We start from the raw sequence: 27,370 nt of genomic DNA on the forward strand, positions 1-27,370 counted from the left end.
TCGAGGCTAGGAGAATTAAATAATTAAAGTTGGTAGCCTCGAACAATGGGAAAATCCCATAGGGAAATATTTGCGGTCGAATATAAAAAGTAGCTTCCACTGCCACCAGCCAAAACTCGATCAGGGGGGACGGAGACGTGCCCCCTCGACTAACAGACCCCGGGGCAATCGAATTGCCCCGACCAGTACGTCCAGAATATGATGGTTTGTACTGGTTTCTGTTCATAATTTGGGACTGGTAAAGCCAATGGTGACTTTACATGCCCTGGGAGACAGTAGTCAGTCCCAGGGTATGGAGTCTATGGTGGGGTGTCACTATGACACCCCTGTGTTACGGCATGGAGGGTGCTGTGTAACACACATAGTAAAAACACATGAGACCCTATGGAGTAAAGGACCCCATAGCCCATAAAAAACATTAACAGTCAAAGGAACACCATAAATCATGTCCAGGAGTGGAAGAAAAAGAGTCTCACTCTTGGTAGGAGAAAAAAACAAACTGCAGAAATCCAGCAAAGCTGCTGGGGGACTCACTAGGTTAGGAAATCCAGCCTAAAGAGAATTCTCCCTAACACATTGCACTGAAGGTGATGTGTGTCACCATACAAAAAGTATATGCCTATGGAGTTTGTCAGACTCCGAAAACAGTGGAAACACATAATCCATATCAGGTCAAAACACCTGAGAGAGTGATAAAAAAGGACTCACTCACGTCAGGGTTAAAATTAAAAAGTCCTAAGGTCCATCAAAAGAGCTTGGGATCTCTAAGGTTGAAGGGAATTAGCACAGAAATGGGAATTCTCCCTAACACTCGCCCCCCCCAGACTAAGGGACAGCAGGATTTAATCCACTCCTGGATGAATCTCCTATTCCAGTCAGTCATACTTTCTGGAGAGACCATCAGCATTTTGGTGATTACACCCTGACTTGTGTTCTATGGTAAAATCAAACCCTTGCAGGCTGATTGACCACCTCAACAATTTTGGATTCTCCCCCTTCATCTGCATTAACCATCTCAAGGGTTGGTGGTCTGTCTAAATAATGAAAGTAGAATTATACAAGTATGGCCTAAACTTCTTCAGAGACCACACACTGGCAAAACATTCACGTTCTATAGTTGCCCACCTTGTCTCATGGTCCTTCAGTTTCCTACTGATGAAGCAGATAAGGTGTTCTCTGCCTTTCTCATCCAATTGGCTCAAAACTGCACCTATCCCTGTTTTAGAAGCATCTGTCTGTACAATGAAGGATTGGTTGTAGTCAGGAGCTCTCAAGACTGGAGCTTGACAAAGGACTTTCTTCAGTCCTTTAAAAGCCTTAGTGCACTCCTCATTCCACCTGACCCTCTTGTGGAATTTGGGTGAGGAGATCACATTCAAGGGAGACGCTATGGATCCATAGTTCTTTATGAAGTTCCTGTAGTACCTAATGAGACCTAGGAAGGCTATCACTTGATTCTGAGTAGTAGGGGTGCCCAGCTTTGTACAGCTTGTACTTTGCTAGACAATGGCTTTGTTTCACCTCCTCCTACCTCATGTCCAAGGTAGACCAATTTGACATTTACTAGCCTTTATGCTCAGACGGGCCTGTTCCAGAGCCCGAAAAACATATCCTAGATGGTGAAGATGCTCTTCCCAAGTGGGGCTGAACACTGCTATGTCATCACAAGTATGCCATGCAGAAGTCCTCTGACCCATTCAGAACTTGATTCACCATCCTTTGAAATGTAGCAGGTGCATTCTTGAATCCAAAAGGCATAACCTTAAACTGGTATAAGCCTCCTGGGGTGGAGAATGCAGTTTTCGAGGGGATTGGGTCTTCTGACGTATTCCATATCTATGACAGTAATCACCACAGCTTTGCTGCTTCGGAAAATGTTCTGCGTCCTGCGTCGATGACGTCGATAGGCTGTCCTTGAGGGCCTCCGTCGAGCCGACGTCACCGGATGTTATAAGTAGGATGCACGACGCCCGTAGCCTCTGTTCTGTTTTTTCCGCGAACGTGTTCGCTTTGGAGATCTCGGCGCGCCTCGGTTCTTCTGAGTTCTGTTCTTTCGGTTATTCGAACCTGTTCGTTGTGAAGATTTCCATGATGTCTTCGTCTTCTTCCACCCCGCGGCCGGGTTTTAAGAAGTGTCGGGACTGCGGGTCTAAGATGTTGTTGACGGACTCGCACATCGCCTGCCTCTGGTGCCTCAGTGAGGACCACGACACGGATGACTGTGTAGACTGCCAGTCGCTTACATCGAAGGCCTTGTGGGAGCGTAAGAAAAAGCTTTCTGTCGGTAAGCCAACCCCCGGAAGTCGAGATGCAACGGGCTTTCGACTGATGATTCGAGGGGCGACTCTGCGCATCGTCGGCGTAAGTCCGAGGGGTCTCGGTCCAGGAGTAGGTCCCGCTATTCCTCTGCCTCTTCGAGGCACTCACGGAAGTGCCGGCATCAGTCGCCATCTCCGTCCTCGTCCGAGGACTCCGCCCAACGGTGGGTAGCTTGTCCCAACAAGCATTCCACTCCTGCGGAATGGGATTCATTTCGGCAGGAGATGATGGCGATTTTTCAGTCGCAGTGCTCCGTTCGGTCCACGGCGTCGAAAGACACCGACCGTGACCGTGCTAGAGACGCCACTCGCACACCTTTGGGCTCGAGCGGTCGTCACGATCACCGGGCACCTTCGAGGTTCCAGTCAGACAAGGATGCTCGCTCTAGACATGCCCTCGAGACCGTTGGAGCCTGTGAGGTCTTCGAAGAAGACATCGACGCCTTTGCCGCCGAGGTTGTCGAGGGACTCTCTCGAGGTTCTGCCTCCAAGGAAGCCAACGACGCCCAGGCTGTCGAAGGACACGCTCGGGATTCTGCCCTCGAGGACTGTGTTGAAGCCGTCGGCGCCATGCTCGACGTCGAAGCCGATTCCATCGACGCCCTCAACGCCGCTTTGTCGGAGGTACCCCGTGGCATGGTGGAACCCCCTAGAAAGGCTCTGGCCAAGGCTAAAAATGTCTGTCCCTTTTTCTGTGCCCTCATTCCAGCCTTTGGAGTATATTTCTGAGGTGGATGAAAGGTCTGAGGAAATTATGGTGCCTGATGAGGTACCTGACAAGATTTTGACTGGTCATAGCCAGTTAGAAGACCTGCGTCAGTTGTTGTATGACGCCAGTGGTCTGGACACCTCTCCGGAGGTGGAGTTCTGTAGGCCTGAGCCTGACACCCATGCCGAGTCCTCGTACCGGCGCCTTATGTCGAGGGTTACGAATTACTTGGTGTGGTCTGCGCCACCAGTGGATTTTCTACAGGATGACCTGACGGATATCCTCGACCAAGGTCCACCAACTGACCCGGTGCTGCCATCCTATATGGCCTTGCAAAGAAGGGTGGCTGCAGCTTGGACTGCTCCGGAGAGTCTCCCGGCAGTGAGCAAGCCTTTGCCGCGAAAATACCGCCCAGCCAGTAGCGACCCCTGCTACTTGACCACGCACCCAACTCTGGAGAGTTTGGTGGTGCAGGCGGCTACGGCCCCAGAAAAGCAGCCGTGATATCCTACCATCCCTCTTGATAGGGACGACAAGCGTTTTGATGGCTGGGCGAAGAAAGTGTTTTCTTCAGGGGCTATGGCGTTACAGGCATCCAACTCCGTGTGTGCCTTGTCACGTTTCACGCACACTATGTGGAACTGTATTTCGTTAGTGGCTGAACATATTCCCGAAGGGGAGGAATGGGATGGTTTTCTTGCTATTGTGCAGGATGGCAAGGATGCTGTCATGAGCACTGCTCCCGAGAAGCCAAGTCAAGCCCAGCATCCCCGGAAGCAGGCTCACGACCCTCGTCCTCGGCTCCAGCAAACCCCTATTGGGGCCCTTTGGACCATGTCCTGGCGCCTCTGGTGCCAGGCTCATAAGGAACCTCACAGTCCCGGCGCCAGGGGCACCGGGCTCATAATTCTTGCAAAGGTGCTTGGGTGGACCTTCCTGTAGCAGACCATGCTGCATACTCACCTTTGCAAATGCTGGCAGGATGAAGTCCCCAGCCTTCTGCTGGGAGGAACTATTCCCTGAACTGGGACTACTTTCTTACCTGGGTGGGGCTGGTGCCACTCCTTAGCTCTGGAACACAGGAACTCTTTTACCTGGGCGAGGCTGAGGAAGAAGACACCCAATCACTCCAACACTATTTAAACCACACCCGATTGGGAAAACGTGCTTCGCGTTATTCTGCATCTGCAGCAGGACGCTCACCGAGTCAGCTCCAGCATTCCATTGACATCTCCAGCTTCAGCTCAGCAACCTGTGGAAGAAAGACACGAGAACTATACTTACCATCCAGGAATCCAGACACCGGCAGAATCTGCAAGCAAAAGAAACATAAGGTTAGCAAGTTGCAACACGTTCGCAGCCACGCTCGCTTACCTGATCCATCTGTGCTTTCACGGATTCTTCGCGGCCTTCTCTTCAGCAGCCTAACGGCACCTGTAAAGACAAAGAACATTGTTAAGTAGGAATCGGGTGAAGGCGGCCGCATTTACTTTTCTTACCTGCTTTTGTGCGCGTATTACGATCTCTTCAACCGCAGCAGCCCGGCACCTGAAAACAAGAAAAGACATTTTTTAAGTGCCATTAAAGACTGCAAGAAAGCCTAACACTTACGTGTTTCCCCACGTGCATCCGCGACTGGGAAAACGCCCGCAAGGTCCCGACACCTGCAAATAAGAAAAGAACATTGTTAGAGGTGCTATAATAAGGTCACAGATCATTATACTCACGTACTTCGCATGTGCAACGGCAACGGACGAACAACGCCCGCAACATCTCAAGACCTGAAAACAGAAAACAAGGGACATTATTGAGGTGTCATTGAAATTCCCATAACTACGTACAACCGCACGTGTCGCGCTCTCAGCGACCACGCCCTCAGCATCCAGGCACCTGAAAAAGACAATGCAAAGACTTCATTAAAGGTGCCCATCTCTTCAAGACTATAAACTCTTTATACCTACTGGCATCCGCTCGTGCAGTAACGGCGGCATCACCTTTTGGCATCTCAGCACCAGTGCCACTTCTAAGGCCACAAAAGACTTTGAGGACCTCCAGTGATGTAACTGGAACCCAGGCACCCCTGCATAAGTCGCAGGATGGAGAGCCCAGCATTTATACGCCTAAGGTGAGAGCTCACCAGGACATTGGACTTTCGGAGAGTTGGCGATTAGTGAGGAGGAAGTTCAGCCAAACGGTCATTAACCTTTTTTTTCCGCCTGCAGAAACCTTACCCTGCAAGCCAGTCGGTCAATAAGAGGAAGCCCAGTCCAGAGAGTCATCCGAGCTCCACGCTTCTCAATTGAAGAGACTATAACAGTTCAGCCGGGACCAGCGCCTCCGTGGGAATCAGGTGAGCGTTACAGAACGCGAAGACCTCCAATAACCTCCTACCCAGGCGCTATGGAAACTTCCGACACTGATCAACTGGCCCAGTTACTAGGGGAATTAAGAGCTGAAGTAAATGCTGCCCGCCAGGAAACGAATGCCCTGAGGAGGGAATTGATTATGTCCAAAGAACGAACTGATGACCTCGCCAGACAGTTATTACAAACACAAGCGGGGCAAACCCCTCTACCTAATTCAGGAGGGACCTATACCCCGGCGGCTTCAGCCAATACTGTTCAAATCAATCTGCCTCGAAATGTGCCTTTGGCTCCGCCCGAACGCTTCTCTGGTGACCCTAAGAGGTTTGCGGTGTTCATAAATCGGTGCCGATTGCACTTTCTTTGTAGACAAGCTGCTTTTCCGACTGATCAGACTAAAGTAGCCTTTGTGTTTTCGTATCTTAGCGGCAGCGCCGCTGATTGGTCGATCCCTCTGGTTACACAGGATGACCCGATTCTTCGCAATTTCCAGGCCTTCCAGGCCAATATGGAAAGACTTTTCGCAAGACATTCCCAGGGGCAGGCCCTGGACAACAAACTCCTTTCCCTACGGCAGGGCAATCAGGATCTTCTGGCTTATATTGCGTCATTTAACAGACTAATCCTAGAAACCAGATGGCCCGAGGACAAGAGGATCACGCTTTTCCACAGGGGTTTGCGTGGCGAACTCAAAGACGTCCTAGCCCAGGTAGTGAATCCCCCTCAAGATTGTTCAGAGTACATTGATTTAGTGGTCCAATTGGATCACAGACTACAAAACAGAAAGGCAGACCGCTTCAGGTTCGAAACTCGAGTTTTCTCTAAGCCACTAACTCACACCAAAGGAGTTGAAGCCGTAGAACCTATGCAAATAGGGGTCGTAAAGAGTCCCCTAACACAGAAAGAACGCGACAGGAGACGACAATTGCAGCTATGTCTCTATTGTGGAAATTCAGGACATTTCCTCCGAGATTGCCCGGTGAAACCTCCGAAGAAGACAGTGGGAGCTTCTGATAAGAATTCCGAAAAGCCCGAGCCGGAAAACGACCTCGCCGGACAAGTGTAGAGGTCCGCTTGCCGAGCGTAAAAACCAGTTCTTTGACCTCGCACTTCAGAATGTCAATGGTCCTCATAAATCCAGAACGACCGGATCGTTTACATGCCATTAAAGCATACATTGATAGCGGAGCGATTGGAAATTATGTAGACCGCGAGATGGCTTCCAGGATGAACCTACCCCTTTGTCCTAAGGTAATTAAAGACGTCATTACCACAGTGGATGGTACGGAAATAGCCTCCAGACCGGTAACCCATACCACCACAGAAGTGACGTTATTAGGCCAAGATGGACATCGGGAGGTAATCGTGTTCGATGTGATCAAGGCCCCTCAGTTCCAAATAATTCTGGGGATCCCTTGGTTGGAGAAACACAATCCTCAAATTGATTGGCGAGCAAAGACGATACAGTTCACAGAGTGTGCACCTACTTGTTATCCTCGACCCAGTATTGGCCTGGCGGTAGCAACATCCGAAGGACCGCAATTGCCTCCAGAGTATCAAGAATTCCAAGATGTCTTTCAGAAGAACAGGCTAATACCCTGCCTCACCACAGATCTTATGACTGTCAAATAGACCTGATACCCGGAGCCACTCCCCCTTGTAGTAGAATTTACGCCCTTACCGAGCCTGAAAATCTTCATTTGCGACAGTATCTGGACCAGTACCTGGCCAATGGACTTATCCGCCCATCAAAGTCTCCTGCATCCTCGGCTCTGTTCTTCGTACCTAAAAAAGAAGGTGACCTTAGAACCTGTATTGATTATCGTGCCCTGAACCAGATAACGGTAAAGAACAGATACCCCCTACCTCTGATTCCGGAACTCCTTGACCAAGTTAAGAACGCCTGCATTTATACAAAGCTAGATCTCCAGGGAGCCTACCACTTGGTACAGATTAAAGAAGGCGACGAATGGAAGACGGCATTTTGCACCAAGTATGGACTATTTGAATACCAAGTGATGCCCTTCGGACTATGCAATGCACCAGCCGCTTTTCAGTATTTTATGAATGATGTCCTCAGAGAACTCATAGATGTTTGCGTAGTCGTCTACATAGATGACATCCTTGTGTACTCATCTTCAGAAGCAGATCATCGGAAACATGTTAGAGCCGTCCTTGAAAAACTCCGCCAACATAATCTTTTTGCTAAGCTCGAAAAATGTGTTTTTCACGTCACGGAGGTCGAATTTCTAGGCTTTATTCTGACACCCAAAGGAGTCCACATGGACTCGAGAAAGGTGGACGCTATCATCAAGTGGCCATCACCTACTTCCGTGAAAGGTGTCCAAAGCATGTTAGGTTTCGCCAACTTTGACCGCAGGTTTATTCCAGAGTTTTCACGAGTGGTGCAGCCCATCACCGCCCTCTTAAGAAAAAACAAACGTTTCGAGTGGTCAACAGAAGCAGAACAGGCCTTTCAAGAGCTAAAAGCCAAGTTCACCTCAGCACCCATACTGAAACACCAACGCCCAGAGCTCCCTTACATGGTTGAGGCCGACGCCTCCAGCTTAGCAATGGGGGCGGTTCTATCCCGGGAGGATAGCTCAGCGGCAGCGTGCGCGTCTTGGAAGCAAGACGACACGAAGCAACAACAGGTTCGATCCCCGGGTCCGCGCTTAGAAACCTCTGGGTGTTTAAGCGCGTTATAAATACGTAACTAAGACAAAAAAAAACAACACAATTACACAACTAAGAAAAACAAACAATTCCTGTAGCAGCGCCTCGATGCCTGTGAGCTGTGTGAGCGCTTTATAAATGTTAAATAAATTAAATTACAGAGAGATCCGGAAACTAACCAATTGCACCCCGTGGCATTCTGGTCTTGCAAGTTCTTGGCGCCTGAAATTAACTACACCATCACAGATAAAGAGCTTTTAGCAATTAAGTCCGCTTTCAAGGCCTGGCGGCACTATCTCCTTGGAGCCAAACACACTGTCACGGTAATCACCGATCATCGAAACCTACAATACCTGAAAACCGCCAAAGCTCAGTCCTCCAGACAGCTTTGCTGGGCACTTTTCTTTGCCGAATTTGACTTTGTAATTACTTATCGCCCCGGCAACAAAAATGGCAAAGCGGATGCCCTTTCCCGGATTGTAATGGGAGATAATATTGTCAATCCTGAACCTGTGCCAATAATTCCAGAACAGAGAATCCTGGGCCTGATTTCTTCACAATCCATCGAAGATATCGAAGCAAAAGTTAAACAACTTGTGACCCCTTCGGACTTACAAAACTGGCAACTGAAGGGAAAGGACTTCATCATAAAAAAAGACCTGCCTTATTTTCAGGGACGACTATTCCTACCACATGCCGATTTACAAAAACAGGTAATCTCTTGCTACCATGATTCCTTGATGGAGGGCCACCCAGGCATTGCCAAAACCTCGGAAAAAGTCAAGAGACACTTCTGGTGGCCGTCATGGAGAAAAGACATAAAGGAGTTTGTGATGTCCTGTGGTGTGTGTGCCCAAAACAAAGGTCAGAAGGAAAGACCAGCGGGTCTCCTGCATCCGCTAGACATCCCGCCACATCCCTGGCATGCCCTCTCCATGGACTTCATCACCGATTTACCCTCCTGTTCCGGATACAACACTGTTCTAGTAATTGTAGATTTGTTTTCTAAAATGGCCCACTTCGTTCCACTAAAGGGCTTACAGCTTCAGTTCTAGCACAGGAATTCCTTGAAAATATTGTAAGATTGCACGGCTTCCCTTCGGTTTTGATCTCAGATAGGGGGAGCCAGTTATCTCTCACTTTTGGCGAAGTTGCTGTCGTTTAGCTCAAATCGATGTGAGACTTTCAACCAGCCATCATCCCCAGACCGACGGACAAACTGAGAGGACAAACCAAACTCTGGAACAATATTTACGTTGTATGCTACAGCAGTCGGAAAGTAATTGGAAAGATATCCTTTGGATAGCCGAATATGCTTACAACAACTCGATCCATTCAGGAACCGGAAAAAGTCCCTTTTACATTTTATATGGGATTCATCCTCGAGCCTCCAATCTCGACCCGCCCCAAGATCTTGGAACGCCTGCCGTGGATCAACTTCACAATGCTATCACTCAAGCTTTCAAAGAAGCGACAATCCACCTACAACAGGCTAAAGAACGGTACAAAAGGGGAGCAGACCAACACCAAAGAGACGCCCCTCAATACCAGGTTGGAGATAAAGTTTGGTTATCCACCAAACATTTATCACTTAAAGGACCTCACACCTTCAACCCAAAATATCTGGGACCATATCCAATTACAGCCATAATAAACCCAGTGGCTGTCAAATTGGATTTGCCATCCCACATGAAAATACATCCGGTGTTTCACGTATCTCTACTAAAACCTATGCAACCTGGAACCAGACTGAATAAACCTATAGAGCCTGTTCAAGTAAATGGAGAACCTGAATTTGAGGTTAAAAACATCCTGGACTCCAAGATCATCAAGTCAAAATTATACCATCTGATCGACTGGAAGGGTTACGGACCTCAAGAACGATCATGGGAACCCTCTGACCACGTCCATGCTCCTCATCTAGTCAGAAAATTCCACCGAACTTTTCCCAATAGGCCAAAACCTCCAGGGAAGACAAGTTTGGGAGGGGCCTTGAGGGGGGGTGCTGTCATGAGCACTGCTCCCGAGAAGCCAAGTCAAGCCCAGCATCCCCGGAAGCAGGCTCACGACCCTCGTCCCCGGCTCCAGCAAACCCCTATTGAGGCCCTTTGGACAGGCTCATAAGGAACCTCAGTCCCGGCACCAGGGGCGCCGGGCTCATAATTCTTGCAAAGGTGCTTGGGTGGACCTACCTGTAGCAGACCATGCTGCATACTCACCTTTGCAAATGCTGGCAGGATGAAGTCCCCAGCCTTCTGCTGGGAGGAACTATTCCCTGAACTGGGACTACTTTCTTACCTGGGTGGGGCTGGTGCCACTCCTTAGCTCTGGAACACAGGAACTCTTTTACCTGGGCGAGGCTGAGGAAGAAGACACCCAATCACTCCAACACTATTTAAACCACACCCGATTGGGAAAACGTGCTTCGCGTTATTCTGCATCTGCAGCAGGACGCTCACCAAGTCAGCTCCAGCATTCCAGTGACATCTCCAGCTCAGCAACCTGTGGAAGAAAGACACGAGAACTATACTTACCATCCAGGAATCCAGACACCGGCAGAATCTGCAAGCAAAAGAAACATAAGGTTAGCAAGTTGCAACACGTTCGCAGCCGCGCTCGCTTACCTGATCCATCTGTGCTTTCACGGATTCTTCGCGGCCTTCCCTTCAGCAGCCTAACGGCACCTGTAAAGACAAAGAACATTGTTAAGTAGGAATCGGGTGAAGGCGGCCGCATTTACTTTTCTTACCTGCTTTTGTGCGCGTATTACGATCTCTTCAACCGCAGCAGCCCGGCACCTGAAAACAAGAAAAGACATTATTTAAATGCCATTAAACACTGCAAGAAAGCCTAACACTTATGTGTTTCCCCACGTGCATCCGCGACTGGGAAAACGCCCGCAAGGTCCCGACACCTGCAAATAAGAAAAGAACATTGTTAGAGGTGCTATAATAAGGTCACAGATCATTATACTCATGTACTTCACACGTGCAACGGACGAACAACGCCCGCAACATCTCAAGACCTGAAAACAGAAAACAAGGGACATTATTGAGGTGTCATTGAAATTCCCATACCTACGTACAACCGCACGTGTCGCGCTCTCAGCGACCACGCCCTCAGCATCCAGGCACCTGAAAAAGACAATGTAAAGACTTCATTAAAGTTGCCCATCTCTTCAAGACTATAAACTCTTTATACCTACTGGCATCTGCTCGTGCAGTAACGGCGGCACCACCTTTTGGCATATCAGCACCTGTGCCACTTCTAAGGCCACAAAAGACTTTGAGGACCTCCAGTGACGTAACTGGAACCCACGCACCGCTGCATAAGTCGCAGGATGGAGAGCCCAGCATTTATACGCCTAAGGTGAGAGCTTACCAGGACATTGGACTTTCGGAGAGTTGGCGATTAGTGAGGAGGAAGTCCAGCCAAACGGTCATTAACCTTTTTTTTCCGCCTGCAGAAACCTTACCCTGCAAGCCAGTCGGTCAATAAGAGGAAGCCCAGTCCAGAGAGTCATCCGAGCTCTACGCTTCTCAATTGAAGAGACTATAACAGTTCAGCCAGGACCAGCGCCTCCGTGGGAATCAGGTTAGCGTTACAGATGCCATGTGAGTCCGCTCAGTCGGGTCTGGACATGGCAGATTGTGTCAGCCGATCCATGGCAGCGAGCACCGTAATACGCAGGTTTGCGTGGTTGCGGAAGTCGGGCTTTGCTCCGGATGTGCAAGCCCGGCTCCTCAACATGCCCTTTGATGGTGAACATCTTTTTGGCAGCAAGGCTGACGAGAGCCTTGAGAGGTTGCACACCTCCGAAGCTGCAGCGAAGTCGTTGAGCGCTACAGTTCGCCAACCTCGGCCTTTTTGTCCTAGGGGACAGCAGTGGAGGGGAGGTTCCTTTCAATATTACTCATCCTTTAGTAAATCGAGAGGAGCTGCAAGTCAAAGGGGTCACCATAGGAGTACCAGAGGTGGAAAACAGGGTACTCGAGGTGCCAAAGCCGCTTGGGCAGTTGCCTCTTTGTCCTCGGGCACTGCAGCTTCAGCTCAGTCATGAGGGCATGTCCCATGGTTTGCTGGTTGGGGGAAGGCTGGCGCAGCATCTTGTAGAGTGATGTGCCATTACTTCAGATGTGTGGGTTCTGGAGATCATAGCCCACGGCTACTGTCTTCCTTCCCGGCAGAGGCCTCACGACAGTCCACCTGGGAATCTCTCTTTGAAGAGTCCGGATCCGCTCCTTGCGCAGGAAATACAATCCCTGCTGGAGAAAGGTGCCATAGAACTGGTGCCTGTAGCGGAGAGGAACAAGGGATGGTATTCCCCTTGTTTTTTTGATTTCGAAGAAAGACGGGGGCTTGAGACCCATCATGGACTTGCGCGGTTTGAACAAGCTCCTCAGGAAGGACAAGTTCAAGATGGTTACTCTTTCTCAAGTCCTCCAGGACCTTCAACTTCAGGACTGGTTGGCGTCTCTCGACCTCAAGGATGCTTACTTTCATGTGCCGATCCATCCCAAGCACAAGAAGTACCTGAGGTTTGCGATTGGCGACTCGCACTTTCAGTTTCAGGTCCTGCCGTTCGGATTGACCTCCGCCTGAGGGTCTTCACCAAGCTCATGGTGGTGGCGCCAGCGTATCTCAGGAAAGGGGGGGATTCACGTCTACCCCTACCTGGACGATTGGTTGATCAGGGCGCGCTCTCCCGAGCAAGTCCTGGATCATCTGTCTGTCACCTGCCACTCCCTTCACAAGCTGGGCTTCTCCCTCAACTTAAAGAAGTCCCACTTGACGCCAACTCAGCGGCTCCAGTACATCGGAGCAGTGCTCGACACGTCCCTGGGGCAGTGTTTTCCTCCCTCGGTGAGGGCTCTTCACATTCAGCAGCTGGTGCACAAGTTTCAACACGCCCAGAGTCTCCCGGCGTTAAAGTTCTTGAGGTTGTTCGGCCTCATGGCATCCTGCATTCTTCTGGTGCCAGAGGCCAGGTTGCGGATGAGATCTCTGCAATGGGCCCTCAAGATGCAGTGGTCATAGTCCTCCGGCAGGATGTCGGACCCCGTTCTGATGCCACCCTCGGTCGCCCAGGACCTTCTGTGGTGGGCCGTCAAATGCAATCTGATGAAGGGGGCTCCATTTTGGCTACCCTGGTCGGAGGTGACGATCGTGACGGACGCATCCCTCACGGGATGGGGAGCTCATGCCAACGAGTTCAGAGTCAGCGGTCGTTGGTCTCCGTCGGAATCCAGACTCCATATCAATCTGTTGGAGCTGAGGCTCATCAGGCTTGCTCTGAAGGCTTTTCTGCCGACTGTGCGAGGGAAGAATGTCCTGATTCTGACCGACAACACAGTGGCCATGCACTACCTCAAAAAAAGGGGAGGCAGGGTCACTTCCTCTGTGCAGAGAGGCGATGCAGCTCTGGTTCTGGGCCATCCAGCAGGAAATTTCGATCTCGGCAGTTCATCTGGCCGGAGAGAAAAACGAGACGGCAGACGCTCTGAGCAGGCAGAGTACGATCTCTCACGAGTGGGAGCTGGCTCAGGAGATTCTCCTGGAGATCTTTGCCCTTTGGGGACCCCTCAAGTCGATCTCTTTGCCTCCAATGTCAACCGGAAGTGCAAAAGGTTCTGCTCGCGGGAATTTCCTCCAAGAGGAGCGTTAGGGGACACGTTCGTGGTGGAGTGGTCCTTCCCACTGCTGTACGTGTTTCCGCCAGTCCCTGTCATCCCGCAAGTAATGCGTAGGTTACGGAGGTTCAGTTCCCGGATGATCCTCATTGCTCAGGCATGGGCCCGAAGGACGTGGTACCCGGACCTTCTCGACTTGTCCATCTGCCCTTCACGTCATCTTCCCTACTGAGACGATCTGCTCTCACGAGAGGGGGTGTCAGGTTCTCCAGCCAGAGGTCAGATCCCTCAACCTTCACGCTTTCCTTCTGAAAGGTTGAGGTATAAGGGTTGGGTCCTCCCTGAAGACGTGATGGAGATGTTGCTTTCGGCCAGACAGCCTGCAACCAAGTCCCTGTACCGTTGCCGTTAGAGAAAGTTCTGCGACTGGTGTAGGGTTAAGAATGTGGATCCTTTTTCATGTGACATTCCTGTGGTTCTGTCTTTTTTTGCTTTCATTAGCCCACAACGGCCTGCAAGTGGGTACCATTAAAGGTTACCTGGCGGCGCTGTCCATATTTAAGCGCTCGTCTGAGGAGTGTTCTTATTTCAAAATTCTGTTAATTTCTCAGTTTCTCAAAGGACTCACTAATGTGTTCCCGCCGTCACCTTTCCAGGTGCCTGGTTGGGGTTTGAACCTCGTTCTGAAATTCCTAATGGGTGCTCCATTTGAGCCTTTGCATTCTTGTCCTTTGAGACTGTTAACCCTTAAAACTATATTTTTAGTTGCGGTCACTTCCACTCGCAGAGTGAGTGAGTTGCAAGCACTTTCAGTTAAGCCACCCTTCACTGTGTTTCATAAGGACAGGGTTGTCCTTAGAGTTCGTCCTTCCTTTCTTCCGAAAGTGGTGTCGGAATTTCATTTAAGCCAGAAGCTCATTCTTCCAGCATTTGCTCCTCCGCATCCTGGTAAGGAAGAGGAGAGGCTCCATAGATTGGATCCTAGGAGAGCTTTAAGCTTCTACATTTCACGCATGTCCCGGGTCAGAGTGGACGATCAGCTCTTTATAGGTTACGCTGGAAGGCGTTTGGGACAAGCTGTTACTAAGCAGACTTTGTCTAGATGGATTATCTTGGCAATTTCTGAATGTTACCACTTTGCGGGTAAGGACCCTCCGGTAGGCTTACGGGCCCATTCTACTAGGGGTATGGCTGCCTCAACTGCCCTGCAGAGGGGTGTTCCTATTCGTAACATCTGTGAAGCAGCTATATGGGCTTCGGTCCATACTTTTGTGCGACACTACTCCCTAGATTCTATCCATGGGCAGGATCTGGCCTTTGGCAAGGCGGTCCTTTACTCTGCAATTTGATTGGGCATTCTAAATGTCTCTATTCTAAATTATTTTTCCTCCTCGATACATTGGTACTGCTTTGGGAGTCTGTCATAGATATGGAATACGTCGGAGGACCCAATCCCCTTGAAGAACAAGTTACTTTCTTACCTGGTAACGTTCTTTCGATGAGGTACGTATTCCATATGGCTCCCTCCCTACCTGCCCCGCTACAGAATTTCTTATGCAATTGCAGCTTACGTTTCCGCAAGGCTTTCTGTGGTCATACTGGCAGTAGTTTGGTGCCACACGTTCTGGGAAAAAACTATAACTGAGGCTACGGGCGTCGTGCGCCTTACTTATAACATCCGGTGACGTCGGCTCGACGGAGGCCCTCGAGGACAGCGTATCGACGTCATCGACGCAGGATGCAGAAAATGTTCCCAAGCAGCACAGCTGTGGTGATTACTGTCATAGATATGGAATACGTCGTCGGACCATCCCATCGAAAGAACGTTACCAGGTAAGAAAGTAACTTGTTCTTCTCCTTGGCATGGTTTGTCATAGCTATTTGCCAATAGACTGAGGTCAAGTCAAATGTACTGAGGGACCTGGCTGAACCAAGTTTGTCCACCAGCTCATCTATCTTGGGTAAATGATGGCCATCAATTGTGGTGACTGCATTGAGAGCTATTTAGTCCACACAGAATCTCAATTCTTTGGTTCCTGCCTTTGGCACTAGTACAACTGGACTAGCCCATGGACTTATAGATGGCTCAATAACCCCAAGATCAAGCATCTTCTTGACCTTTTCCTTTGTGTGTTTTGACATGATCTGACATTCTGTAACCCCCGCTTTTGACAGGGAGACTGTCAACAGTGAGAATATCATGCTGGCCTCAAAGGGTAAAGCCAGGTGTTCTTGAAAACAGGGAGCTAAGCTGATTCAACAGAGCCTTACACTCCTCATATTGTTGCAGAGTCAAATCGGAAGAGTGTTTCACTCCTTCACTTGTCTAATCTGAAGGTTGTCCCCTGAGGAGATCAGGGAGAGGCTCACTCTTCTCCTCCTCCTCTTGATCAAAGGCTAAGAGCAAAGATCCTAGTTCTGGTCAAGAAACATAAGCCATCAGACGGTTAGTGTGATAGACCCTAGGGGCCTCCTTGGGGTTGCCCAAGTCCACTAAATAATTGACACCTCCAGGTTTGCCTACAATCTTGAAGGGTCTATTCCACCTGTGCTGTAAGGCCTTCTGCCTTGTAGTTACCATAACCAATACAAGCTGGTGTGGAGTAAACTCCACCATGTTGGCCTTCTGTTCATGCCAATGCTTGACCAGAGCCTGCCCTGCTTTCAGGTTTTCTGAAGCGTCTGTCATTGCCATCCTCTTCCTGAGGCTCAGCACATAGTGAGTGACTCTCACTGACTGTATAGAAGGAGCGCTCTCCAACCCTTCCTTGATCAGGGCCAAAGATCCTCTGACTGGATGACCAGAAAGAAGTTCAAAGGGGCTAAAACCAACCCCTGTTTGAAGGACTTCACAATAAGCAAAGAGAAAGCATGGCAGTAAAAGGTCCCACTTTCTTCTAAGGGGTTCCTCTAAAGCACCTATCATGCTCCTCATAGTATGGTTAAGCCTCTCTACCAACCCATTGGTTTTGTGATTTGGTGATGGTAGGCTGTTGACAACTTGTAAGTCACTCCACAGTTCTTCCACATGGTCTGCATGTAGTGCGACAAAAAGTTTGATACCCTGTCAGAGATGACTTCTTTAGGAAAACCAACCCTGGTAAAAATGACAAGGAGGGCCCTAGCCACTGCCCCTAAGCGGTAACAGTTCTCCTAGGTATGGCCTCAGGATACCTGGTAGCATGGTCTACCACAACCAATATAAATTGGTTGTCTGAAGAAGTGGGAGGGTCTAGGGTACCAACAATGTCAATCCCCACCCTTTAAGAAGGGACTACAACCACAGGGAGGGGCACTAAAGGTGCCACATTCTTGGACCCCTCTTGCCAGAAGTCTGACAAGTGTGGCAGCTCCCACAGAATGTATCTACATCAGCCCCCATCTTGGGCCAGTAGAAGTATAGAGATAGCTTCCCTTTGGTCTTCTTGAAACTCAAGTGGGCAAGCAGAGGAATCTCATGTGCCAACTGTAGGAACTTCTGTCTCACCTCCTGGGGTACCACCAGTCTCCTGTAGTCCCCTGGGGTAGACTCAGTAGGTTCACTGTAAAGGAGGCCATCCTCCCAGTAAAGCCTATGCTTCCCTGGCTCTTGCCCTCCAGCTGAGAAGCTGTCTGCTGCTGCAGGCCTTCTAGAGAGGGACAGTCTCTTTGTCCTCTGCTGAAATCTGCCCTAGAGGGTCCACCTTCTGCAACTAAAGTTTGCAGTTCAGGGTGGTCTCTGTGATCCAGATCTGAAACACAGAAAGGTTTTCTACCCGCTCTGTGTCACCAGTAGCTGATTCTACAGAATTTGGTTGGTCCTCCCACTCAGCATCAGCTGGGGAAGGAGTCACTGGGGTGACCTAGTACAGTCCTCTCGGGGATGTCCTTGTCCTATGAACAGGTTTAGGTTTAAGGCCTTTCTTTTCCCCAGAGATCTTGAATTTCTCCTTTGTCTCTTACTTTTTCTTGGAAATTGAAGGATGGCCTTCCTGTGCACTGGAGGTATTGGAAATCTCCTCAAACTGAGAGTCTCTCAAGGTTACCTCTCTGGTCAATCTTGTTTGATCCTTCTTCTTTTTGCTGAGAGGCCTGAGGGTACTAGACACTGCTCCAAGGGATTTCAAGTCATTTCCCAACAGGACTCTCCCAGGCACTTTATTATGTACACTAACAGGAAGTCTAACAGTCATATTATTGCACTAGATGAGAGCTGGCAGAATAGGAACCATTTGGATAGGGACTCCTGCAAGTTTAGTGGGACCTTTGGGTGCCTTAGCTACATCCCCAGGTTTGCAAAAACATGAATCTACCACTGTAATGCTTGCCCCAGTGTCTATGATGGCAGCGGTTTCCTGGCCATTTACAAGTACACTGTCCTTATAGTATTCTTTGGTGTTGTCTGGAATGGAGTTATATACATCCACATTCTGTTGTTCCCACAGACCTAGGGACACTAAAGATACACTGGCTTGAACTCCGATGGGGTCTTCAGCCAGTAGTTGAAAGTGTGCACTTGCTATTTGTGCTTCTCCCTCAGGGATGAAGGCTAAGGAGGCAGTATGGACCCCTGAAGGTTTACCCTTACATCTGTGATCCCCTTTCACATGATCTACAGACCCACATACATAACATTTCCCAATTGTTATCTGGAATGGGGGTTTCTGTTGATCTCCCTCTGGTTTGGCATCAGAGGGTTCACTAGACCTACCAGGTTTCCCATGGAATTTACCCTTGCTATGTTTGTGGCCCTCTTTTGGATGGTTGCAATTAACATTCTCGTTCCCATCTTTCTTGTGCTGCTTCCCCTCTTCCTTCTTGTGAGTTGCCCCAGAGTCCTTGTCAGTGGCCCTTTTGGCTACCCATAGGTCAGCAGCTTGTGCTAGCTTTTTATGATCAATTCCCTTACAGTCAGCCAAGAGCTGTCTCAGCTCAGGAGAGCAGGCATCAAAAATAGATTATAGCAAAAATAGATTCTTCATACCTCTGAAGGTGTGTACTCTGTACCCCTTAACCCAATCATGTACGTTTTTCAAACATTCACACACCCAGGTAGCCCGAGGGGGAACATCAGTCTTTCTGAGGGTCCTAAACCTCTTAAGGTACTGGGAAGGAGTTTTCCCAAATATGGTTCTTAATGCCAGCTTAACTGATTCCTAATCCTTTCTCTCACTGGAACCCAACTCCATCACAGCATCACAGCCATTCAGGGGGAGCCTAGACATGAGCCATGGAATGTAATCATTCCCACCTATTCCCTGAAGACCATAGGTGTATTCAAACACACCCAGCCAATCCAACACATAAAGTTTAGGTTCATTCATACTCATTGCTTCTTTAGGCAGGCGAGGCCTCTTGGAACTGGTATACATAGAAGACCCTGAAAGGGAAGCAGAATCAAGAAACGTCTTTCTCATTTCCATTTCATGCTGCATTTCTATTTCTCTTAGTTTCACCTCTTGATGTTTGGTTTCAACTTGGACATCTATTTTCTTGAACTCCAACTCTAATCTTAGCCTCTCAAGAGAAATTTAATCTGGGTTTAGATTTGGACCTTGTGGGAAGTGACTGAGGTACAGGGGCAGGCTGTGGGAGAGGGTGGCTCCGTTCTGGAGACTCCCCTGCCTCCTTTGATTCCTCGTGCAGATTGAAGTTTGAGCTTAACTAGCATCCTCATCATTATCTTCCACATTATTTGGGCGAGTGGGTGTTACAGGCCTACTACCCAAGCTTTGGTGATTTAACAACCTTACAATCAATTCACATTGTAAATATACCTTAAAATACTTTTCAGAATCAAACAAGTTAATGGATACTCTTTAGATATATGCTTTTTGCACAATTCCTACACCCTGAGGTGGCTTCATTCACAAGGACAGTAATGGCATTTAAATATCACACTAGTTATACTTTCTGTGGTTTTAGAAACGAAAGTTATAACGAAGGAAAAGGTTCAACAGGTTCTCAGTATATGTGAGGACACTTTAGAATCTTCCAATTAAATCTAGGCAAGCCTTTTCCAGCAATAACAGTCTTAAACAAGTTACCACCTATGAGGGACAAACAATATCAAAGTCAATGGGCCAAAATAGTCTGCAGGGAGCCAGGACAGCGAAAGTTAATTTGAAACAGTCTATCGAGCTGAGGCACTTCTTAGAATCAAAGTCTTGCACAAAGTTAGAGATTTTGTAGACAAATCACTTGTAGGGTCACAAGCTGTTAAGCCTGTGAAAAGCAGATTTGGAATCAACTCTAAAGGTAAGCCAATGCAATTCCCAACCGAGAAGAGCACAGCTAAAAGGCAATGAGGTAAGAACCCCATGTATAAACAGTACCTCTGGTTTGAAGAAGAGGGGTCCAGCTGGATTCTGTCCTGTTGCAGCGATGCAGACCCTGGGTTCCTGAGCCTCAGTCGTGGGGACAAGAGGGAGGACGTCTGGAGGACTCAGAAGTTGTCGGCAGCTACGGGCTCTTTTCGATTCAGCAGCACTTCGTGATTTCAGCGCGTGATAAACAGCACCGTCGCAGATCTCGTATACTGGTTGGGCTTCCTTCACTGCTTGGGTACTGCACTCTGATGAGGGGACTCGAGCTCTGGTTGTCCTGCTTCTGGAGGGTCCTTAGTAGATTCCTGGAGTTTCTAACCGGATTTCAGACACTGCACTCGACTACGGTTTTCTCGACCCCTGGGACTCGGTTCTTGCAGCAGCGAAAAAGTACAGCCAGTTGGGGAAGGTGGTCCAGTGGAGTTCGTCTCAGGGTTAGTTGGTCCCACTAACCCAAGGGAAGAAGTCGTCCCTTCCGGAGCTTATCTGTCGAATTGAAAAAGGAGTTTCAGCACAGCAGCAGTGCTTCACAGCGCAATTCAAAGGTCCAGAAGGATGAAGCAAGCGTTGTTCACGGTTTCATCGTCAGGTGTTTCTCCCAGTGGTCAACTCTGCCTCTAGCCCCTAAACCCTCACCTTTTAAACAGGTTTCTCCCATTCATGACCAGCCTAGGTTGTCAATCACGCAGCATGAGAAGGTAGGATAAGGGGCTACTAGGTAAACTCCACATAAAATGGTGTGGGCTGGACCTACAAAGAGTAAAGGTAAGTAAAGTCAATTTCACTTTACTCATCTTGGGAACAGTAGTTCACACAAGACAAGGTATTTAAACCTTATGAGAAATCTAAACGATTTCTCTGTGACACTGTACTGACCGAAACACACAATCCATATCGGGTCAAAACACCTGAGAGAGTGAGAAGAAGGTCTCAAAAATTAAAAAGTCATGAAGTCCAGCAAAAGAGCTGGAGGTCTCTAAGGTTGAAGGGAATTAGCACAGAAATTAGAATTCTCCCTAACAAGGACTTTACCTCCATGAAACCCTATGGATGACGGCGGACAAGAGCAGGTATGTTAACTTACCCCCTGACTCAGATGTCTCCAGAGACCACTGCTGAGGTTCCGGAATCTGTTTTGGATACAATTGTAGGTGCTTGATCCGGTTGAGGAAGGGCCGGGGGTCGTGGGTGCAGAGGTCACTATTGGGTGCACAATTGTGTTTCCGTCAGTCGCGGTGCTTAGGAATCTGTTCCAGACAGCTTCCAGCAGAACACCCAAGCAAGGAAAAGGTGAAGGATGTTTTGATGCAGACAGCCACAGGCCACCTAGAATGTGAAGAAGACGGATTGCAACGAGAGCCCCCAATGTCAGGCAAGACAGGCCGCCTTCAATAGATGAACAAAGGAGATGGCCCAGCACAGGTTCTGTTGAGCAAGAAGGCTGCAAATGCTGGAGCAGGTGTCTTGTTACATAATTTTAAGATCCTCCAAGTTCCAAGCATTCACTCGGAATGGCAACGACTGCAGCGAGGGAGCCCAGGAGAGAGCTGGTCAGTCCACTGTTTGGTCCTGAAAGGGGTCAGGACTGTTTGGTCCGATAGGTGCAGTAGTTGAAGCACCGTTGAGGGCCTTCTTGAGAGGAGCAGGGCTTCACTGTGATGCAATGGAGTTGTTGCTGGTCAGCTGCAGCGGTCATCCTCGGGTTGTCAACTGACTGCCTTTCTTCGTACAGGACTTGGCTCCATCAGTGGTCTGTTGAATGGCTATAGGAGCTCTCCTTTTATCCAAGATTTGCGCTGGGACCTTGCCGAAGACCACCGTTGGTAAGGATCTGCACCATTCTAACAGGCAGTGGCTATCCAATTATGTACAGCCACTGGCCACATCGTCTGCCCAGCAACAGACATTCAGACACCAGGATGTGTACTGAGACCAGACCGTCCCAGCCCCCACATCCGGGCTCACACACAAACCTCCTTTTTGCCTGCGAAATAGCGTCTTTCCCCCGGAAATGGCATTGCATATATGACATTTCCTGACCCAAGAGGGCAGCAAGAAGGCCAAATGGCCCATTGCCAAGGGACAAGCGAAAACCTCATTGCATTGCCATGTTAGGGTGCTAGCCACCCTTACTAGCCGTTTGCAGTAAATGCAAAAGTGCATGAGAAAAGTGATAGAAAAGTAACTGCTGCCATCAGTTCGCCCTATGCACATTTGAAAAGTAATCAAAAAAGCCATTGCAGAAAAAAATATAAGGATACAAAGTATCCTAACGGCACTTAACTTCAAAGGTAATGTGTGTAATTGGCAAGTAGGGAGACGAGTCACTAAGCAATGATAGTCTTAGGGAGTGATCAGTTTCCCTATAAGAATGAGAAAAAGGGTAAGGGAAGTAAAGCAGAAGGCTTTACTGACTGCCAAAAAGTCTGGTCAGGAGTCCAAACAAAGCAAAAATAAAGTGTGTGCAATAGAGGTCTATGGGAGGAAAGCATCAACACAAATCAAAATGCGCCTAATGGATACTTTGGGGAATGTGACGGGGCTCACGGCGGACATCCCTCATGTACCACCTCAGGGTGGCTCCTCAAGTAGCTTGTGGGCTCCCCTGGTTCCCCATAGCTCCTCTTCTTCCTAAGGAAGGATGGGTCACATAATGTGACTTCATCACAGAATGTGACACCCGCTTGCAATTGGTTAATACCTGGAAGATGATTAAATTAATCAATTTTAAGAAATCATGGCACATATATCAAATTTGCTTCGTTCCTCAAGCAATCAGCCAGGCTTCCGATTGAATTCATGTCACTCAATGGCTACTGGTAAAGTAATGGTTAATGAAATAGAAGATAGTTTTTCATACTGTTCACCTATTCTGTTCTCTGTGGATAAAATGTACATGCTGTGTAGATGCTGACCATTCTTGGATAGGATTTGAATGTAAATATGTAAACGTCTAATGTGAAACGGTTTACCTGTGGCCATCTTTTAGAGAGTCGCTCTCTGCCTCTGTCAGAGGATACAATTAAGTGTCTACCTTTGCAATGGTGGTTGACCACATGACTCCAGGTCACAGGGACATACGTTTTCTAGTCTGAGTTTTCTTTAATAAACAAGTGTCTTTTAGGAGGGTTGTTTTGATTTAATTCTACAAATTCAATTTAAGTATCTGCCCTAAATGATTTGTTGAAGAATGTTACTGGACTGGAAAGTGTTGTTGCTGGAAAGAAGCTGAAATTATCGATTAGTTATTGAATGGTTTCAAAATGATGACTCTTTAGCAAAATATATCCCTAGACACAGCTAGTGTTTGCGTGCTAGGTGTGTAGAGGTAGGTATGTGTGTATCCTCGTCAGAATCTTTAAGAACAAGTATGCTGCACAGAATATGTCATCGAAATATTTACTCACTCTTTTTTCAGCTGGGTTCGGGGCTGACGCCAGGAGAACTTCTCAATCCTTTGGTTCTTAATTCAGTTCTAAGCAAATCTCTGCAGTACAGCCTACATGGGGACTCTGAACGCGCTGCTAACCTCTCGTTTGCATTGAAATACCTTCCAGAAATGTTTAAGCCTAATGCCCCGGATGCTTTGAGCTGCTTGGAGCTCCGATATAAGGTAAGAGTTCAGTCCACTAACCATGTCTTTTGTCTTTCTTTCTTATTCAATGTCCTACTCTGGCTGCCAGTGTTTGGAAGCTGCCAGTGCCCTCTCATACCACGCTCCGTAGCTACATTTCTGCCCGTTATTTAGACCAGCTGTAAAGGACTATAAATTGCACAATTTGGAAGTTATATTGTTATGCCATTTCCTTATTTAAAGGTTTCCTGCATGCATTGTTTGTGCTTTACCTCAAACAGCTTTTTAAGCTATGATTCCCCGTCATAAACAACTTTTACTGTGTTGGCTTTTGTTATGCAGTGGCATGCACCCGACTGTCGGTGTTGTATGTTTATGATCTGTCCCCTGGCATCAGTGTGGAAAGATGTTTTTTCTCCAAACCCTGCTAAAGCTTTTGTGGCTGTTTTATATCAGCAAAAGGGTGTTTCAGGATTGCCGACTCAAGTACCCTAGAACAGTTATGGTCCTTATATGTGTCGTGTGCAGTGCTTCCGGATTCCTATGCCTTAAATGTCATGTTTGAGACTTTCAACCACATTCTTTGTTTCAGCAACAGGTAGAGCTACCAGCAGCTGTGTGACGTACTATAGATTTATAGACCTCCTAAAATCAGATTGCAGACCAAACAGCTTTGGCTCACTTTGGTGTGTTTGGTAATTTACACCACTGGTTAGTAGTCCTTAGCATCTCTGGAACAAGCTTCCTCCTGACCAGTCTCCACGATTTTGAACTAATCTTAAGAGTGATTGGAGCTATTCATAATATGGGCCATAAGCGTGATGCTCTATTTAGGCTATTGCTTAATGAACTTTCCATTGCTTTTTAAACTATCTTGGAAAACTAGAATTCTTATTAAAAAAGCAGTCAAAAAACAGCCCAAACACTGGTGAGCAGTCACCCCAGAATTTCTCTCTAAAATATTTGCCATAGTACATTGCTCAAATACTTTGAAGCATGCCCTTTCATTCCACCACTCTCACCATACTGTGGCCTTGAATGTCATTGAGCCTTTGGGAGAGGTTTAAATAAATAATGTGGTGAACTTTCCCTATTACGCTTCACAAAGCCTTAGAAGAAAGGATGATTTCTCTACTTTCAATGAGCATGGGACCTTGCAAGCGGAACAACAAGTTTAAGAAATAGAGAATAGGCTACAACATGAAAGGGGTTATGGTAGGAGCGATGACTCAAAACACTCTGAAATACAGAACCGAGATAAAGAGGCCACAGAAGTGCCCATGCACACTAGTCCCAGTGGGAGGCCAAGTCTGATGGGAGGTCCAATGAAGCTAACCAACCTGGGATCTGCAGAGAGACTAGCACACGCTTGCTGTGATACAAAGGACAGAGTGAAGAGGATCCGTTCCTCACAACTTTCCAGCTCAGAGGACCTTAGTAGTGGAGAAAACCCTGAACAGAGCAGCAGGGAGAGATGTTGAGAAGCGGTAGAGAAATCAGGGAAGATGGAGAGCAGTTGAAGTGGGACTCTATACCGAAGGAGGGTTTGGATCTCAAACGACAAACCGAGGACTCCATTGAGTGAACACCCAATGAAGAAATGGGTAATAGGAGTTATTCCAAGGAGAACAGCGGTGCTGACAAACCAAGTACACCAAGAAGGAAGAATTACAAAGGTGGCAAGAAGCCAAATGACTGAAGGAGTACTGAAGTTGTGGTTCAGACACTGCAGTGAGCGCAGCAGCCCCCACAAAGTTGAGAGGATCAAGAAAGAAGTGCTAACAAAGCAGAATCAACATAGTAACCAAAGCTAAGAGAATAAAGTATGGAAACGCTTACAGTGCTAGGTGAATCAACCTGGAAGGAATGGAGGGGGCTAGGGAAGTCCAGAGGAGCAAGCACTGAAGGCCTAACCAAGTCAAGGGAGCGAAGTATGGAAGCATTGACAAAGTCAAGTGAAGGACGGACTGACAAAGTCAATCCAAACAGAGACATTTTTCTTGGAGGTGTGGTGCCTTGGCTCAAGTGAATGAGTGTGGAGGCAATAATGTAACCAAGTTAACTGGTGCCCCTCCATGTACAGCAGGAATATAGTGCAGCAGCATTGACAGAAACGATTGACATATTCCAGGGGAGTTTTGAGATTCAAACACTTTCTCACTTGGACGGTGCTGTTAGAGGAGTTGTACCACTCCAGTCAAGCTAGCTCGCCAGCTCCCTGTGGACCAACAGGCGAGAGATGTTGGCGCAGAGGTGTCATTTTACAGAAATTTGATTGAAGCCAACTTACCCCCACCCGTGTAAATAATGGTGTTAACTACATTTGTGGCTCTCCTGTGTTTCGATGGTCCTACATCACAAACCAATGTAACATTTTCTTTGTTGGGAACTGGCTCTAATGGGACTAGTGTTTTGTAGACGTTTACGTGTTTTCATGTATGTGTTACAACAATCAGAAGTCGTATGATGATTCTTTATCTCCTTAGGTTGATTGGCCGCTGAACATTGTCATCACTGAGAGCTGCATGAATAAATACAACAAGCTGTTTGCTTTTTTACTACAGTTGAAGCATATGGTTTGGACATTGAGGGATGTTTATTTCCATTTGAAGCGCACAGGTAAGCTTAGCACCACAACGGTCTGTTTTAGGTGACTTAATATGCCACTTGTATACACCTTGGCCCATCCTTGAGTAGCCTTTCTGCTTAAACACAAATGAGACTAACCGATGTGTGAAGATCACATTGCTGTAATTCCTGATAAAGAAATCCTGACACTAATAGCAATAAGAAAATGACCTCTCTTTAGATCCCTACACTGTGGGCGTCTTGATTAATACAGTATTTTCTTAAATCTGAAACTGTTATTGTGATATATATTGTTAAACTGTATATATATCCGTTCATTGTGAAATGTATTGAAATAATTTAAAAAAAATCTGATTTTATCTGACTAAGTATCTTGTGCTTAACTAAAATAATTAAAAAGAACCAAATGTTGTGGCTTTTTTCACTTATTCTTTTTCATTAGTCTATATTTCAATTTAATTGTTTTTCACCAATGACTGTAGTCGAAAAAACCCTATTATCTTTTTTTTTATTAGTCAAAATCCAATGTTATTGATCCTTGATTTATTTGTTCTTATTCAAATATCAAGAGAGCACACGCTTAGCATGTTAAAAGGACATTGTGCAAAGATTGTAACAATTTAGTGCCAGAGTGCATAGAAAAGGAGCACAAATACTATTATTCATAATACATTATTTTATTATCAATAAATGTATTATAAATGATCTATTATTGCAGAAATTTCTAATTTCATAAATGTCCTTCAAAGAATATAATCTTTTATCTGCAAAATAACAGCGTCTCTACTCCTGAGTATCAGACTACGTATGTACATGACAAAATTACATCCTTAGTTTTAAAATGAACACCCGCCAAGCTCTGGAATCATGTTACCCCCTAAGGCTGTTCTCGTCTTCTAAATGAGTGTGTGACTTCTATTCCCATTTCTTGTGCACATTAATCTTAAAACTTGACTGAATTACTTTTTGTCTTACCTATTGATGAATATGAGCAGAATTCCTTCTCCTCAGTAAAAGAAAAAACATTTTCACTTTAAAACTGTATTTGTCCTCAAAACCAATCACTGTCTTCTGGATCATTCTGCCCCATCCAATGAAAGTCCTCTCCCTAAGCTCCACGTCTGGTGGTTATCTTCAGATTCCTACCGCATGCTTCAGTGGAGCGGGTCCTCAAGTTGCTCTACGAGCTAATTTCGTGTTTTTTTT

At 47.4% G+C, this 27,370-nt stretch overlaps 1 protein-coding gene across 1 annotated transcript in view; it reads left to right on the plus strand.

Moving 5' to 3' along the window:
* The window catches only part of TUBGCP6 (tubulin gamma complex component 6), a 728,796-nt gene that overhangs the window by 590,319 nt on the left and 111,107 nt on the right, over positions 1–27,370 (plus strand). Inside the window, exons 22-23 of the mRNA XM_069627853.1 lie at positions 23,420–23,614; positions 26,062–26,194. Of these exons, the coding sequence (XP_069483954.1) occupies positions 23,420–23,614; positions 26,062–26,194 (328 nt within the window). The remainder of the gene's footprint in view (positions 1–23,419; positions 23,615–26,061; positions 26,195–27,370) is intronic.

This window comes from Ambystoma mexicanum, chromosome 12 (assembly GCF_040938575.1).
Source record: "Ambystoma mexicanum isolate Mex_15411 chromosome 12, UKY_AmexF1_1, whole genome shotgun sequence".
Classification (NCBI taxonomy): domain Eukaryota; kingdom Metazoa; phylum Chordata; class Amphibia; order Caudata; family Ambystomatidae; genus Ambystoma; species Ambystoma mexicanum.